Genomic DNA, 13,639 nt, shown 5'->3' on the forward strand with positions numbered 1-13,639 from the left:
CCGGCTCAAATATTGTTGGTTTGTATTCAATGTTTCAAGACTTAAGCCGGCGCTCAATTGAAACCGGGTTTTGAAGAATTTGAGACGCGGCTTTAATTCATTAAATTCGGACTCTGATCAAAAGTAGATAAAAAAATTGTCACAAGAAAAATGAAAATAAATATAGATTGTATTGTCTTATTCGGTACTAGCTGAAGAGACCAGCGTTGCCCGTGGAAGAAAAATGAAAAAAAATATTTAGAAAAATATTTTGAGCCAATAACACCCCCGGCTACCCACGAGTGTCCACAAAAAATTTCAGCATAGGACTATTTTGGAGGCTGGTCTATATATAAATAATGATACAGAGAATTACCAAGAATATCTTGCGATTTTTGTTATACTTCTTTACTTTACAGGGTGAATTAATAAACATGGGAATTCAAGGAAGATTTAAAAATCTTATTTTTATTTCCTAAAACGAAAAGTTTAACCGAGGAAGAAATAAATTACCAAAAATATTTTTCAAAAGAAATAGATCAAGTTTACTTTTAACATACTTTAATTTTCTAATCATAAATATCTTTACATCCTGATGTCGTAGACCTCTGATATTTCAAACTATGAGTTTCGCTAGATCAAATAGTCAGTTTCAAATAAGAGAATTTAGAGCAGATATGAAAATTGTCTCTTATTTCAGCTTAACCCTGGAAGAAATGTTTTAACAAAATATTTTTTCAAAAGAAATAAATTAAGATTACTTTACTGTCATTTTCTATATCTTATTCATCCGGATTTCGTAGACCTTTTATATTTTAAACTATGAAAGTGAGAGTTTGAGGTAAGAAAGTGAGAGTTTGAGATAAGAAAGTGAGAGTTTGAGACTAAAAAGTGAGAGTTTGAGATAAGAAAGTGAGAGTTTGAGATAAGAAAGTGAGAGTTTGAGGTAAGAAAGTGAGAGTTTGAGATAAGAAAGTAAGAGTTTGAGATAAGACAGTGAGAGTTTGAGATAAGAAAGTAAGAGTTTGAGATAAGAAAGTAAGAGTTTGAGATAAGAAAGTGAGAGCTTGAGATAAGAAAGTGAGAGTTTGAGATAAGACAGTCAGAGTTTGAGATAAGAAAGTGAGAGTTTGAGATAAGAAAGTGAGAGTTTGAGATAAAACAGTGTTGAGTTCCCTAGAACATTTTATTGGATGCCATCATATGAGTAAAAAAGAAATTGAAATAAAGTTGGAAACAGGTTTAAAACAAATATAGTTAAAATGTCAATATGTTGGTTGAGCAAATGTTGTTCATAAATTCAGTATTCTAAAAAATTCCCTAAAGAGCATAATTGTACTTACATCATTGTTTTTGTCTCCGGACATAAAGAATTCAGCAACATGTACAGGTAGAATATTAGAGAGCAGCTTCTTGTTGTACGCCTGAATACATGAATCTAGTTTCTTGATGCACGCCTGTACATAATTATATAGTTTTTTGTTGTAGGCGTGTACATAAATATAGCTTCTGGTTGTATGCGTGTACAAAAATATAGTTTTTTGGTGTAGGCGTGTACATAAATATAGTTTCTTGATGTACCCCTGTAAATAGATATAGTTTCTTGTTGTATCCTGTACATAAATATAGTTTCTTGATGTATCCCTGTACATAGATATAGTTCTTGATGTACGCTTATACAAAATATTGTTTCTTGATGTATCCAGTACATAAAAATAGTTTCTTGATGTAGGCCTTTACATAAAAATATAGCTTCTAAATGTAGGCCTGTACATAAATATAGTTTCTTGATGTATCCTGTATATTAATATAGTTTCTTGATGTACACATGCATATAAATATAGTTTCTTGATGTACCCCTGTACATAAATATAGTTTCTTGTTGTGCACCTGTAAATAAATATAGTTTCTTGATGTACACATGCAAATAAACATAGTTTCTTGATGTACCCCTGTACATACATATAGCTTCTTCATGTACTCCTGTGATAAATATAGTTTCTTCATGTATCCTGTACATAAATATAGTTTCTTAATGTAGGCCTGTACATAAAAATATGCTCTCTTAATGTATCCTGTACATTAATATAGTTTCTTGATGTACACATGCACATACAAATATAGTCTAATGACGACTTGTAACTTTTCAAACATTACGACCATAGGGTTTAATTTGGATTGCTGCCTTTTGCACAGTTTTATTGGTTAATTTAAGAATTAGGGAAAAAAAGAAAAGCAAGTTAAAATATGCGGGGAAATATATACATAATCTTATATGTGTGTTAACTAAAGTCGCCGTCGTATATATCAATACAATGAAAACTACTTTATATTTCTAGTTTGATTTCTATCCAGCAATTAGCAGAAACATTGAAACATTTATTAAAAGAGAAGTTGTCAAATAACAGATTTGTTTACTTGTAAACTTGTAATTTCAATAATGCTTGTTAGGGATCAAAGCATGATTTATTAAAACACGTCTTAATTGTATTGATATAATCGTCGACCACTGTATGTAAACATTTTTCAAGCTAGATTTTTATTAAATATAGGATTTAAGGGTACCGTTGTGAATGCCTCTCTTTAAATAAAATGAAATTTGAAATAAAAAACATTCCTTTTAAAACCCTTCATTCTAAACTCTGGTCTCTGTATACAGTACTACAGGAAGAGTTAAAAGTTTATGTTCTCCATGTATAGTTAAATACTAAGAGCGGAACGTGTTGTGGTATTAAGGTTGGTATACCTGACATAATTAACTCAAAACTTTACAAACTGGATTCATATTCATTATTCATTATTCATTATATAAATAATATAAGAATTCGAATTACAAAACTAGTAATTCGAATATTTTGTCTTTTAAACAAATTAAAATATTTTTTAATTAAAAAAAATTTATATTCATTAATATTCGGAGAACATTCTTATTTGAAGGAATATTAATATATTATACTTGTAATGGGTTTCCAATGTTATTCATTTGGATAAACAATACTTTTGCAAGAGAGGATTCTAGTCTTAGTTTCACTCATAATAAATAGTTTCAACTATTTAAAGAATCAGATAACAAAAACATAGCGGATATCAAAATGTTTTGAAAATTAAGCAACGAGAAATTTCCACGTTATAACAATTTTTCTTATTACTAAAAATTTACGATTTTTTTAAAGAATAAACAGTATTTCTGAAACTGCGCACTTTTCCTTTAAAAACAAAGTTTTACCTGTAAATGTTCCATTTCCTCCTTCTCCTCAGTAGCTTGTAATTTCCACAGGAAATCAAGTCTAAACAAATATTATGGTTTACAGGGAGTAATATCATGGTTACCAGGGAGTAATATCAGGGTTACCAGAGAGTAATATCATGGTTACCAGGGAGTAATAATCGTGGTTACTAGGGAGTAACATCATGGTTACCAGGGAGTAATATCATGGTTACCAGGGAGAAATTTCATGGTTGCCAGGGAGCAACATCATGGTTACCAGGGAGTAACATCAGATATCAGGGTAACTAGGGAGCAACAAATATCATGGTAACTAGGAAGCAACAAATATCAGGGTTACCAGGGAGTAACATATATCACGGTTACAAGGGAGCAACAGATATTATGGCTACCAGGGAGCAACAAATATCATGGTTACCAGGGAGCAACAAATATCATGGTTACCAGGAAGTAATATCATGGTAACCAGGGAGCAACAAATATCATGGTTACCAGGGAGCAACAAATATCTGGATTACCAGGGAGCAACAAATAGCATGGTTACCAGGGAGCAACAAATATCAGGATTACCAGGTAGCAACAAATAGCATGGTTACCAGGGAGCAACATATATCAGGATTACCAGGGAGCAACAAATAGCATGGTTACCAGGGAGCAACAAATATCAGGATTACAATGGGAGCAACAAATATCATAGTTACCAGGGAGCAACAAATATCATGGTTACCAGGGAGTAAAATCATGGTTACAAGGGAGCAATAAATATCATGGTTAACAGGGAGTTATATCATGGTTACAAGGGAGCAACACATATCATGGTTACCAGGGAGCATTCATGATCATAAAAAGCTTTTGAGGGTACCACGCCGTTGTGAATCAGACATGCCAGGCTATTAATGTAGGCAGTCTTAAAGGGAGTGTTCGCGAAAAATGAAAGGGGGTATAGGCTTAATGCGATAAAAAAGCGCTTTTGATCGCCACTAATCTTACTTCTATCTGTTAAGGAAGTCCTGATTATCGTAAAGGTCTGGGAATGAGAGGAACAGGAAACACAGATAGGTAACTGAGAGAGCAGTCAGAACAACCATCTTCATAGCACTAAATATAAAAACTTTAAAATAACCTTTTAAACGGCTGTACAGACGAATTCTTAAGTAGCATGAGTCGATTTACAACTGTTCTGATTAAAGTAAACAAAATGATCCTTCTGATAACTTTGTTTTATATTTCAAAAAAACTTATAATTTACTAGTCTAGTCTTAATCTAAGAAAATTAAATTTTCATTTAAAGAGACAGACCGGCTATGTAAGGTAGTAAAACTGAGTATGCAGTATTGTGGACAAATTCTTTAGGATTCATTTGAGACATATAAAACGTTTCCACGATGTATAATTACTGAGTTTGAGCGTTAAGTCTACGTTCAAAATCATGAATTTGGGTGGGTACGTTTTCAGAATCTTTTTTTTATTATAAATTATTAAATAACGACGACGAAAAATATAGTTCAAATTGCATCACAATAGTAGAAATTTAGGATTTCTAAAAGTCAGATCTACACTCTACACAGTCCCTGTACATAAAATAAAAAAATGATATTATTTATCATGTTCTAGAGATTGATATAAGTACCATATTTTGTAGAATTTACTAAATAATCTTCTTTCTTGAGGACTGACTAGGAATATTATTAGAACTTGAAGTGATTTCATATTTATCAATAAGTATTTAATATTTTTCTAAAAAGGAATATGATATCTATATAATAAAACAAGAAATTCATATATATATATATGTCACCAATAGCCGGCAAAATGGCTGGATCGAATGGGCTGAAATTTTTTGTGGAAACTCATGAGTAGCCAGGGAGTGTTTTAGGCTAAAAAATTCGATTTAAAAAAAAAGGTTTTTAAATCTTTTTTTTTCTACGGGCAACGCTGGTCCTTTAATCTTTTATATTATATAATATGTAATATATAAAATAAAACCTGTTGAATAAAACGTGACGAGCAAAGCCTGATCTGCAGAAGTAATTTCAAATGTAGAGTGGTATGTTCGTTTTAAACGTTGTCCTAACAAGGATGACGGTGTTATTTCTTATTTTCTCGCTGAAAATTGAGTTCGTTCGGATATCATGTGCCATCAATCGTAGTGTAAAGTGTACTAAATGTTCAGTTTTTAACTGTACATATCACTGTAAAAATAAAGGGTCAATTAACAATCGGACTTGCCACTCTAACAATGTAGTGTCATTTAAAATTACTTGTAAAGTTCTCTTTGTAAAGATTATAGAGCTTATATGTATAAACCTACCAGCAGTCTCTGGCTGGGAAGTAATAAACCTAACATTGTAGGTTTATTATTAGATATATTGAATATATGATGTGTGGGGTACAGAATAAAACCTTGATTAGCATCTTCAAACTGATTCAATACACAAGTTTTATATGATATGTGTTTTATGCAGAATAAAACCTTGATTAGCATCTTCATACGGAATCAATACACAATTTTCATATGATATGTGTTTATGCAGAATAAAACCTTGATTAGCATCTTCATACTGATTCAATACACAATTTTTTATATGATATGTGTTTTATGCTGAATAAAACCTTGATTAGCATCTTCATACTGATTCAATACACAATTTTTATATGATATGTGTTTTCTTTTTTTAAGGTTAAAAACGGCTAACAAAAAAATTCACGATTTTTTTCTTCTCAAAATTAAAAAAGTCTAAGCAGCTTTTTGTTTGAATAAACTTGAAGTGTATCTTTATCAAATTCCCTAAAATTATCTTCGGTTGGTAACCATGTGTAAATTTTAGGTTTATGGATTTATTTGCACGGTTTTATCATTCTAAAATAGTAAGGAGTTGAAGGTTGAAAATGGTTTAGCTTCCCCCCCCCCATTGACAAGTTTCTGTATAAGTTTACGTCCAATATTGGCTCCATACTTTTTCTTATACTGACATAATCCATATAGATTGTTTTTATGTCTGGTAAAAAAACAAGTTTGGAAAAATATGAATTTGTTGAAACACTAACACTAGAAGCCTAGGTGCCAAGCATCTCGGATTTCTAATTTAATTCTAATTTTTATCCTGAAGCCTAGAGGGAGAATAGTGATTGATTAATTGAAGTAAGGGATATCAGTGAAGATATAATAATATAAAATCAGTATTCTCTTAGGCAGGATTTTCTCAAGATTATTTTTAAACTGAGACTCAGGATTCAGGATTCAGGATTCAAGATTCAGGATTCAGGGTTCAGGATTCAGGATTCAGAATTCAGGATTCAGAATTCAGAATTCAGGGTTCAGGATTCAGGATTCAGGATTCAGGATTCAGGATTCAGGATTCAGGATTCAGGATTCAGGTTTCAGGTTTCAGGATTCAAGATTCAGGATTCAAGATTCAGGATTCAGGATTCAGGATTCAGGATTCAGGAATCAAGATTCAGGATTCAGGATTCAGGATTCAGGATGTAGGATTCAGGATTTAGGATTCAAGATTTAGGATTCAGGATTCAGGATTCAGGATTCAGGATTCAGAATTCAGAATTCAGAATTCAGAATTCAAGATTCAGGACTCAGGATTCAGGATTCAGGATTCAGGATTCAGAATTCAGAATTCAGAATTCAGAATTCAGTATTCAGTTGATGCCTTATTTTCATAACTGCCAGGATCTCTGTAATATATGTATAATACATACCAGACATCTAACGTTGATCCAACGATACTTAAAAACTAATATCTTCATAGATTATAGATTCATCTAGTATACAGGGTTTACACACAACATATAAAAAATGAGATTTCAGAGATGACTGTAAGGAATTCATCTAGTCTCTTTTCACCCTGGTATCCTGCAGATGCACACTTCTATCATTTCCAGATCATAAAATTATACTTTTTAAAAACTTAATCAGGTAGAAAAGTCCAAATTCAACCTTCATATCATCATATTTTAAGAGTTTCAGGTCATCATTAAAGTTTCATCCTTTGTGAGTAACCCTGTATACGAGTCTTTTGGTTACAAATGTGTAAAGACTAAGAAATATTATCTCAATATCCATATAAATAGATATCTAAACCATAGAATATATATTTTATGTATCACAATTTATCATAATCTGGGAAAAGGGACAGTTCCTCATATTAGCTAGATCTATTAATATTTCTCTGTTCAGCAAAAGAGTACGCAACTATGTGAACTATACGGATATACTGAGGACTCACTAAATATGAAGCACGAAAGTAAAAATACTAGTTATCATGACACACAATGAGGACTTACAATGAGGACACACAATGAGGACACACAATGAGGACACACAATGAGGACTTACAATGAGGACACACAATGAGGACACACAATGAGGACACACAATGAGGACACACAATGAGGACACAAAATGAGGACACAAAATGAGGACGCACAATGAGGACACAATGACAACGCACAATGATGACGCACAATGAGGACACACAATGAGGACACACAATCTGGACACACAATAAGGAAGCACAATGAGGACACACAATGAAAACACAAAATGAGGTTGCATAATGAGAACACCAATAAGGACGCAAAAAGAGGACGCACAATGAGGACGCACAATTAGGACACACAATGAGGACACCCAATGAGGACACACAATAATCACTCACGATAAGGACGCACAATAAGGATGCAGAATAAGGACTCACAATAAGGACGCACAATAAGGACACACAATGAAAACGTACAATGTGGACAAACAATGATTGTAATTTCCTTGTACCCTTCCTTGTTCTCCTTCTAATAATCTTCATGTACCTGATAATCATCTGGAACACAGCGCATGAGATAAGAACCAGTAGCATAGAGTACATCATGTACTAAATAATAGAGAGTAAATAACTTATTTTATAATTGATATATAAATATAATTTGAAAGTAAGCTATACAGTTAGGAATTCAACGATAAATCCAGGGGTCAGGTTTTAAAAAAATTAAAGAAATGCTGCGTAGATAAATGACGATTATTACTTATTATCCTTCTTTAATGGTACTCTTGATTAAAGTCTGAAGTCTAACCTCAGGGAAATGTGTAGAGTACTGCATACCACAAGCTTCTCTAGTTGTAGATTCATCTCCGTATTCTATTCCTAGATTCTCTAGAATATTCTTCAGGTAGGTAGAGTTTCTAGTTTCACACAGCTCCAGGGTCAGGTTAGACTTGTTGTACCTGGAGAACACAAGGATCAGGTTAGATGATTTACTGGAGTATAGGGATTGTGTTTCATGATATATTTTGGAGTATAGGGATCAGGTTAGATGAAATACTGGAGTATATAGGGATCAGGTTAGATGATATACTGGAGTATAGAGATCAGGATAGATGGTATACTGTAGTACAAGGATTAGGTTAGATGATAAACTGGAGTACAAGGATTGGGTTACATGGTAAACTGGAGTACAAGGATTAGGTTAGATGAAATACTGGAGTATATAGGGATCAGGTTAGATGGTCTACTGGAGTAAAGGGATCAGGTTAGATGATATGCTGGAGTATAGGGATCAGGTTAGATGGTCTACTGGAGTATAGGGATCAGGTTAGATGGTATACTGGAGTATAGGGATCAGGTTAGATGGTCTACTGGAGTATAGGGATCAGGTTAGATGGTCTACTGGAGTATAGGGATCAGGTTAGATGGTATACTGGAGTATAGAGATCAGGTTAGATGATATACTGGAGTATAGGGATCAGGTTTCATGAAATATTTTGGAGTATAGGGATCAGGATAGATGATAAACTGGAGTACACGGATCAGGTTAGAGGGTATACTGGAGTATAGGGATCAGGTTAGATGATCTACTGGACTATAGGGATCAGGTTAGATGGTATACTGGACTATAGGGATCAGGTTAGATACATGTATTTAGTGTTTAGGGTTTACGTGATATATTTCAACTATATGAGTCAGGCGTAAGAGACAGAAGGATATAGAAGTTAGATTATACGTGTTTTATCGTCCAATAGAAATTGCACAAGTATTAAAATAGTTGGAAACTTTTAACAACCCAAATTTAGCTTACTAGAAGAAATGTAACCTAGCTTTAATCCCCCTTTTCCTAAACTCCCCCTCCCCCCCCCCAACACTTTCCCTTTTAACCCTTCTTTTTGTCCATCTCCCTTCGTTACGCACTCTACATCTCTCCCTTCCATAGTCATTCTTTCCCCCTTTCCCCATCTCTACTCTCCTTAGTCCCCTTCCCTTCCAACACCCCCCCCTTCCAAATTTCTCCCTCCTACTTTACTTTTTCCATTCCTTACCCTACTTCCCACTTCCCCTTCCTTCCCAATATCCACTGCCAATACTTCCTAATTCTTTCTCCCTTCCCCTTTCTTCTGTATTCCCCTGTTCCATTACCACAATTAAGTTATTATTGCTGGAAAATAATGATGTCAGGTTTAAGAAGAAAAACTAGGGATCTAAACCTATATATCATGATATCAGTGAGAAATAAGAAGGGATCATAGACAGGAGATAATATACAAGTAATATCTTCATAAATTCAAAACTATTGAGGATTTACAAAACAAAAAATATATTTATTTTATGTTTTCTAACTTACTTTTTCTAAATAAAAGTTTTTATGTTTTACAATTATGCTCAACCAATGGAGATTTTAGAGAATAATTTTGGTATTTTTGTCATCAACCATCAACTGCAAGTATTTTAATTAAATGTATTTGATCAGTCAAATTAAACAGAATATTTTAAATAGTTTTATTATTTTCAACATATTTCAAAAAGAGTTTTACAGAGTTTCAATAGTTAATCGAGTTGTATTGTAAATTTCTACTCTATTTTTTTCTACCCCCCCCCCCGGATTCGTTCCTATGCCCCCCCTAGTTTTACCTCTCGTCCAAACAGTCATCTATTCGATCAGTATCCAGGTCCAACTAGAAAAAATATGAATTTAAATTCATCAACTATCTTTAATAACAAAAAAAGGTTAAAAAATACAAATTTTGAAAAAATGAATTATATATCCGATCTTTGAATAAAAAAGTCAATAAAATCTATAAAAAATCATGTGATTAGAATTGTTATCTATGAAATTCCTTTTAATAAACGCTCCTACATCTCAATCACTACATTACTTTCATTTTGACCGAAGATTTATAAAAATCCGCAACATAATTAAACACTCTCTACAGACCAATACAATAGTAATAATATCCTACTGTAGCTTTGCTTTCTAACCAGCTTTATACAGGGTTACATACAAACGATGAGACTTCAGAGACGATTGTACAGAATTTATATTTGCTGTTTCCTTATATTCATGATTCTCTGCAACTGTAAACTTGTGTCTTTCTTTGCAAAATCAATTAATAACTCATTTAAAGACCATAGATAAGGCAGAAGACTTAATTTATAGTTGGAATCATATTAAACAAGTTTCAAGTCGTCTTCACAGTCTCATTCTTTGTGGATAACTCTGTACATTTACAGCACAGAAATACAAAATAAGTTTAAAAAGAAGAAAAACTATGTTTACCGTGGGTATGATAACACAAGCAAACAGTGCTGCAACGTTGATGATCCCTAGCAGTTGAACCAAGATCCGGGAGGATGAGAAAAAGTTACAAAATCTGAAAATATTAGATTTTTACTACAATGGCAATCGATTATATCAATATAATGAAGACGGCTTTCGATTTCAATTTTGATTTATATCAAGCCTTTAAACAGCATGGATACACACTTGTACACTTGTAATTCGAAAAAAGCTTGCTAACAAAAAAACTTAAAAAGATAAGTCGTCTTTATTATATTGAAATAAACGGCGACCACCGTATGACGTTTGAGAAATTATAATATAGTTCATTTAAAAAATTTAATTATACATTGATATTTACATTATTTACATTTATATTTACATTATATGATATTTCAGGAAAGCATCTTAAAAAAATAAAAAAATAAAAAAAAAATAACGGAGAGCAGGTTTATTTTAGGAGATCGTTTTCATTCATGATTTGTTTTCAGAATTGGAAAATTAAAATAAGATTAGTATAATTTTCCATAAAAATATTTAGCCCATTATAGCAACCGCATTTTGCAACGTTTTATTAATATATTGAATTCAATAAATGTAACCAACATCTTTTTAAGCAAAATAAAATCGCATAAAAACTATTTTTTTCCGAAAAACATCAATATAGAAAAATAAGATTCTAAAAATTTTACTTTTACTCCGGCTCCTAAATAAAATAAAAATGTATAAAACCTGGAGATAAGTTTGGGGGCTGAAGTCCACTTGTCAACAATAATCACTAGAATTCATTCAATTTAATCTAAACCCAGATCTAATCCGAACATTGACATTTTTAAATCAAATTTGAAAGGAAGACAATTGAATTTATTTAAGGATGATTGCATGATTTGTTGATTGATTATTAAATTGATGAATTCCTGCAGTTACAAGAACAATGATTGTTCCAGAGATACTGAAAACTTTTGTTCTGTTATCCGTCCTAAACAAGAATAATTATGTATAGAACTTATATGTCCTAAGCAAGAATTATGTATAGAACATATCCGTCCTAAACAAGAATTATGTATAGAACTAATCTGTAATAAACAAGAATTATGTATAGACTTATCTGTCATAAACAAGAATTATGTATAGAACTTATCCGTCCTAAACAAGAATTATTTATAGAACTTATCTGTCATAAACAAGAATTATGTATAGAACTTATCCGTCCTAAACAAGAATTATATATAGAACTTTATCCGTCCTAAACAAGAATTATGTATAGAACTTATCCGTCCTAAACTGACTCTCCAGTGGGAGGCTGCGTGTTAAACAGCCCCTGGCTATCAATGCCTCCCCGTCTCAAGTTTATAAATATGTTTAAAATATGATATTTTCGATGTTTTTGGCTTGGGAAAAATATATATATTTGATTTGATTTGATTTGATTTGATAAACAAGAATTATGTATAGAACTAATCCGTCCTAAACAAGAATTATGTACAGAACTTATCCGTCCTAAACAAGCATTATGTATAGAACTTATCCGCCCTAAACAAGAATTATGTACAGAACTAATCCGTCCTAAACAAGAATTATGTATAGAACTTATCTGTCCTAAACAAGAATTATGTATAGAACTTATCCATCCTAAACAAGAATTATGTATAGAATATAGAACTTATCCGTCCTAAACAAGAATTATGTATAGAACTTATCTGTCCTAAACGAGAATTCTGTTTAGAACTTGTATGCCCTAGCTAAGATGTAACCAGTGTGAGGTTAGTAGTTCGGAATAAGGATAATTCCATTGATGTAACCCCCTTAGTCCTCATACTCACCCGAAGCTAAGCTCGGATTACAAGTAGGCCGGCCTACAAGCATGACAGCTTATTAGCTCTTTTGAATATAGCTATAGTTTGGACATAAAGTAGGGCGGATGATATATTGTATTCAGATTCTGTCCGTTAAAAGATGCCATCCAGAAATCATGCTTTCAACGAACTTCCAGCCGCCGTTAAACTCACTATTTTATACTCAGGCCTATTCAGGCCACCAGGCTTTGAACACGTGGAAGCGAAAAATAAGGTTTGCGAAGCTAAACTCGAAATATGATTAGTCGTGGCGAAGAATTAAAACGAGGAGGTTTAAACCGTAATATGAGGCGGAAGAAAGGCGGAGAGTCTGCCAAAAAGGTCTGGCTTTATTTAACTCATTAGTCTCAAACATTATTTGTTCTTTTTTATAATGTAAATATATTTTTCCTATACTCTGTAGACTTATTCACATCAGTTTAAGGCTTTACATTTTCTTTATTTTCGACCTCTTTTAAATGGTAACAGTACAAGAATTATGTAAAGAACGTATCCGTCCCAAATATATAAGAATTATGTAAAGAACGTATCCGTCCCAAACATATAAGAATTATGTAAAGAACGTATCCATCCCAAATATACAAGAATTATGTAAAGAACGTATCCGTCCCAAATATATAAGAATTATGTAAAGAACGTATCCGTCCCAAATATATATGAATTATGTAAAGAACGTATCCGACCCAAATATATAAGAATTATGTAAAGAACGTATCCGACCCAAATATATAAGAATTATGTAAAGAACGTATCCGTCCCAAATATATAAGAACTAGAAATTCAAGCCGCTTCGCGCCCTTCTTTCTAGCCTTAGAGGGCGCTTCGTACCCATCTCCTAAATTAATTGTGAACATGTTCTCTTTGTGTACATCGTAAAACAAAACAAAAATAATTCGCGGATTTTCACAAAAAATTTCGCGGATTTTCAAAATTTTAAAAAATTTAATGACGATCGAATTTTGATGGAGACAAATATTTGAAATTTTGATGATTCATAAACCTTAACTGGAGTCCCTAGATG

At 32.5% G+C, this 13,639-nt stretch overlaps 1 protein-coding gene across 1 annotated transcript in view; it reads right to left on the reverse strand.

Moving 5' to 3' along the window:
• LOC111714019 (adenylate cyclase type 6) overlaps positions 1-13,639 on the reverse strand; it is a 66,131-nt gene that overhangs the window by 4,942 nt on the left and 47,550 nt on the right. Inside the window, exons 20-28 of the mRNA XM_023489017.1 lie at positions 11,680-11,741; positions 11,495-11,540; positions 10,763-10,856; positions 10,117-10,160; positions 8,288-8,438; positions 8,027-8,088; positions 4,205-4,303; positions 3,206-3,266; positions 1,323-1,403 (exon numbers count right to left, since the gene is read on the reverse strand). Of these exons, the coding sequence (XP_023344785.1) occupies positions 1,323-1,403; positions 3,206-3,266; positions 4,205-4,303; positions 8,027-8,088; positions 8,288-8,438; positions 10,117-10,160; positions 10,763-10,856; positions 11,495-11,540; positions 11,680-11,741 (700 nt within the window). The remainder of the gene's footprint in view (positions 1-1,322; positions 1,404-3,205; positions 3,267-4,204; positions 4,304-8,026; positions 8,089-8,287; positions 8,439-10,116; positions 10,161-10,762; positions 10,857-11,494; positions 11,541-11,679; positions 11,742-13,639) is intronic.

The sequence above is a fragment of the Eurytemora carolleeae genome, unplaced genomic scaffold, assembly GCF_000591075.1.
Source record: "Eurytemora carolleeae unplaced genomic scaffold, Eaff_2.0 scaffold1047, whole genome shotgun sequence".
NCBI classification, from domain to species: Eukaryota; Metazoa; Arthropoda; class Copepoda; order Calanoida; family Temoridae; genus Eurytemora; species Eurytemora carolleeae.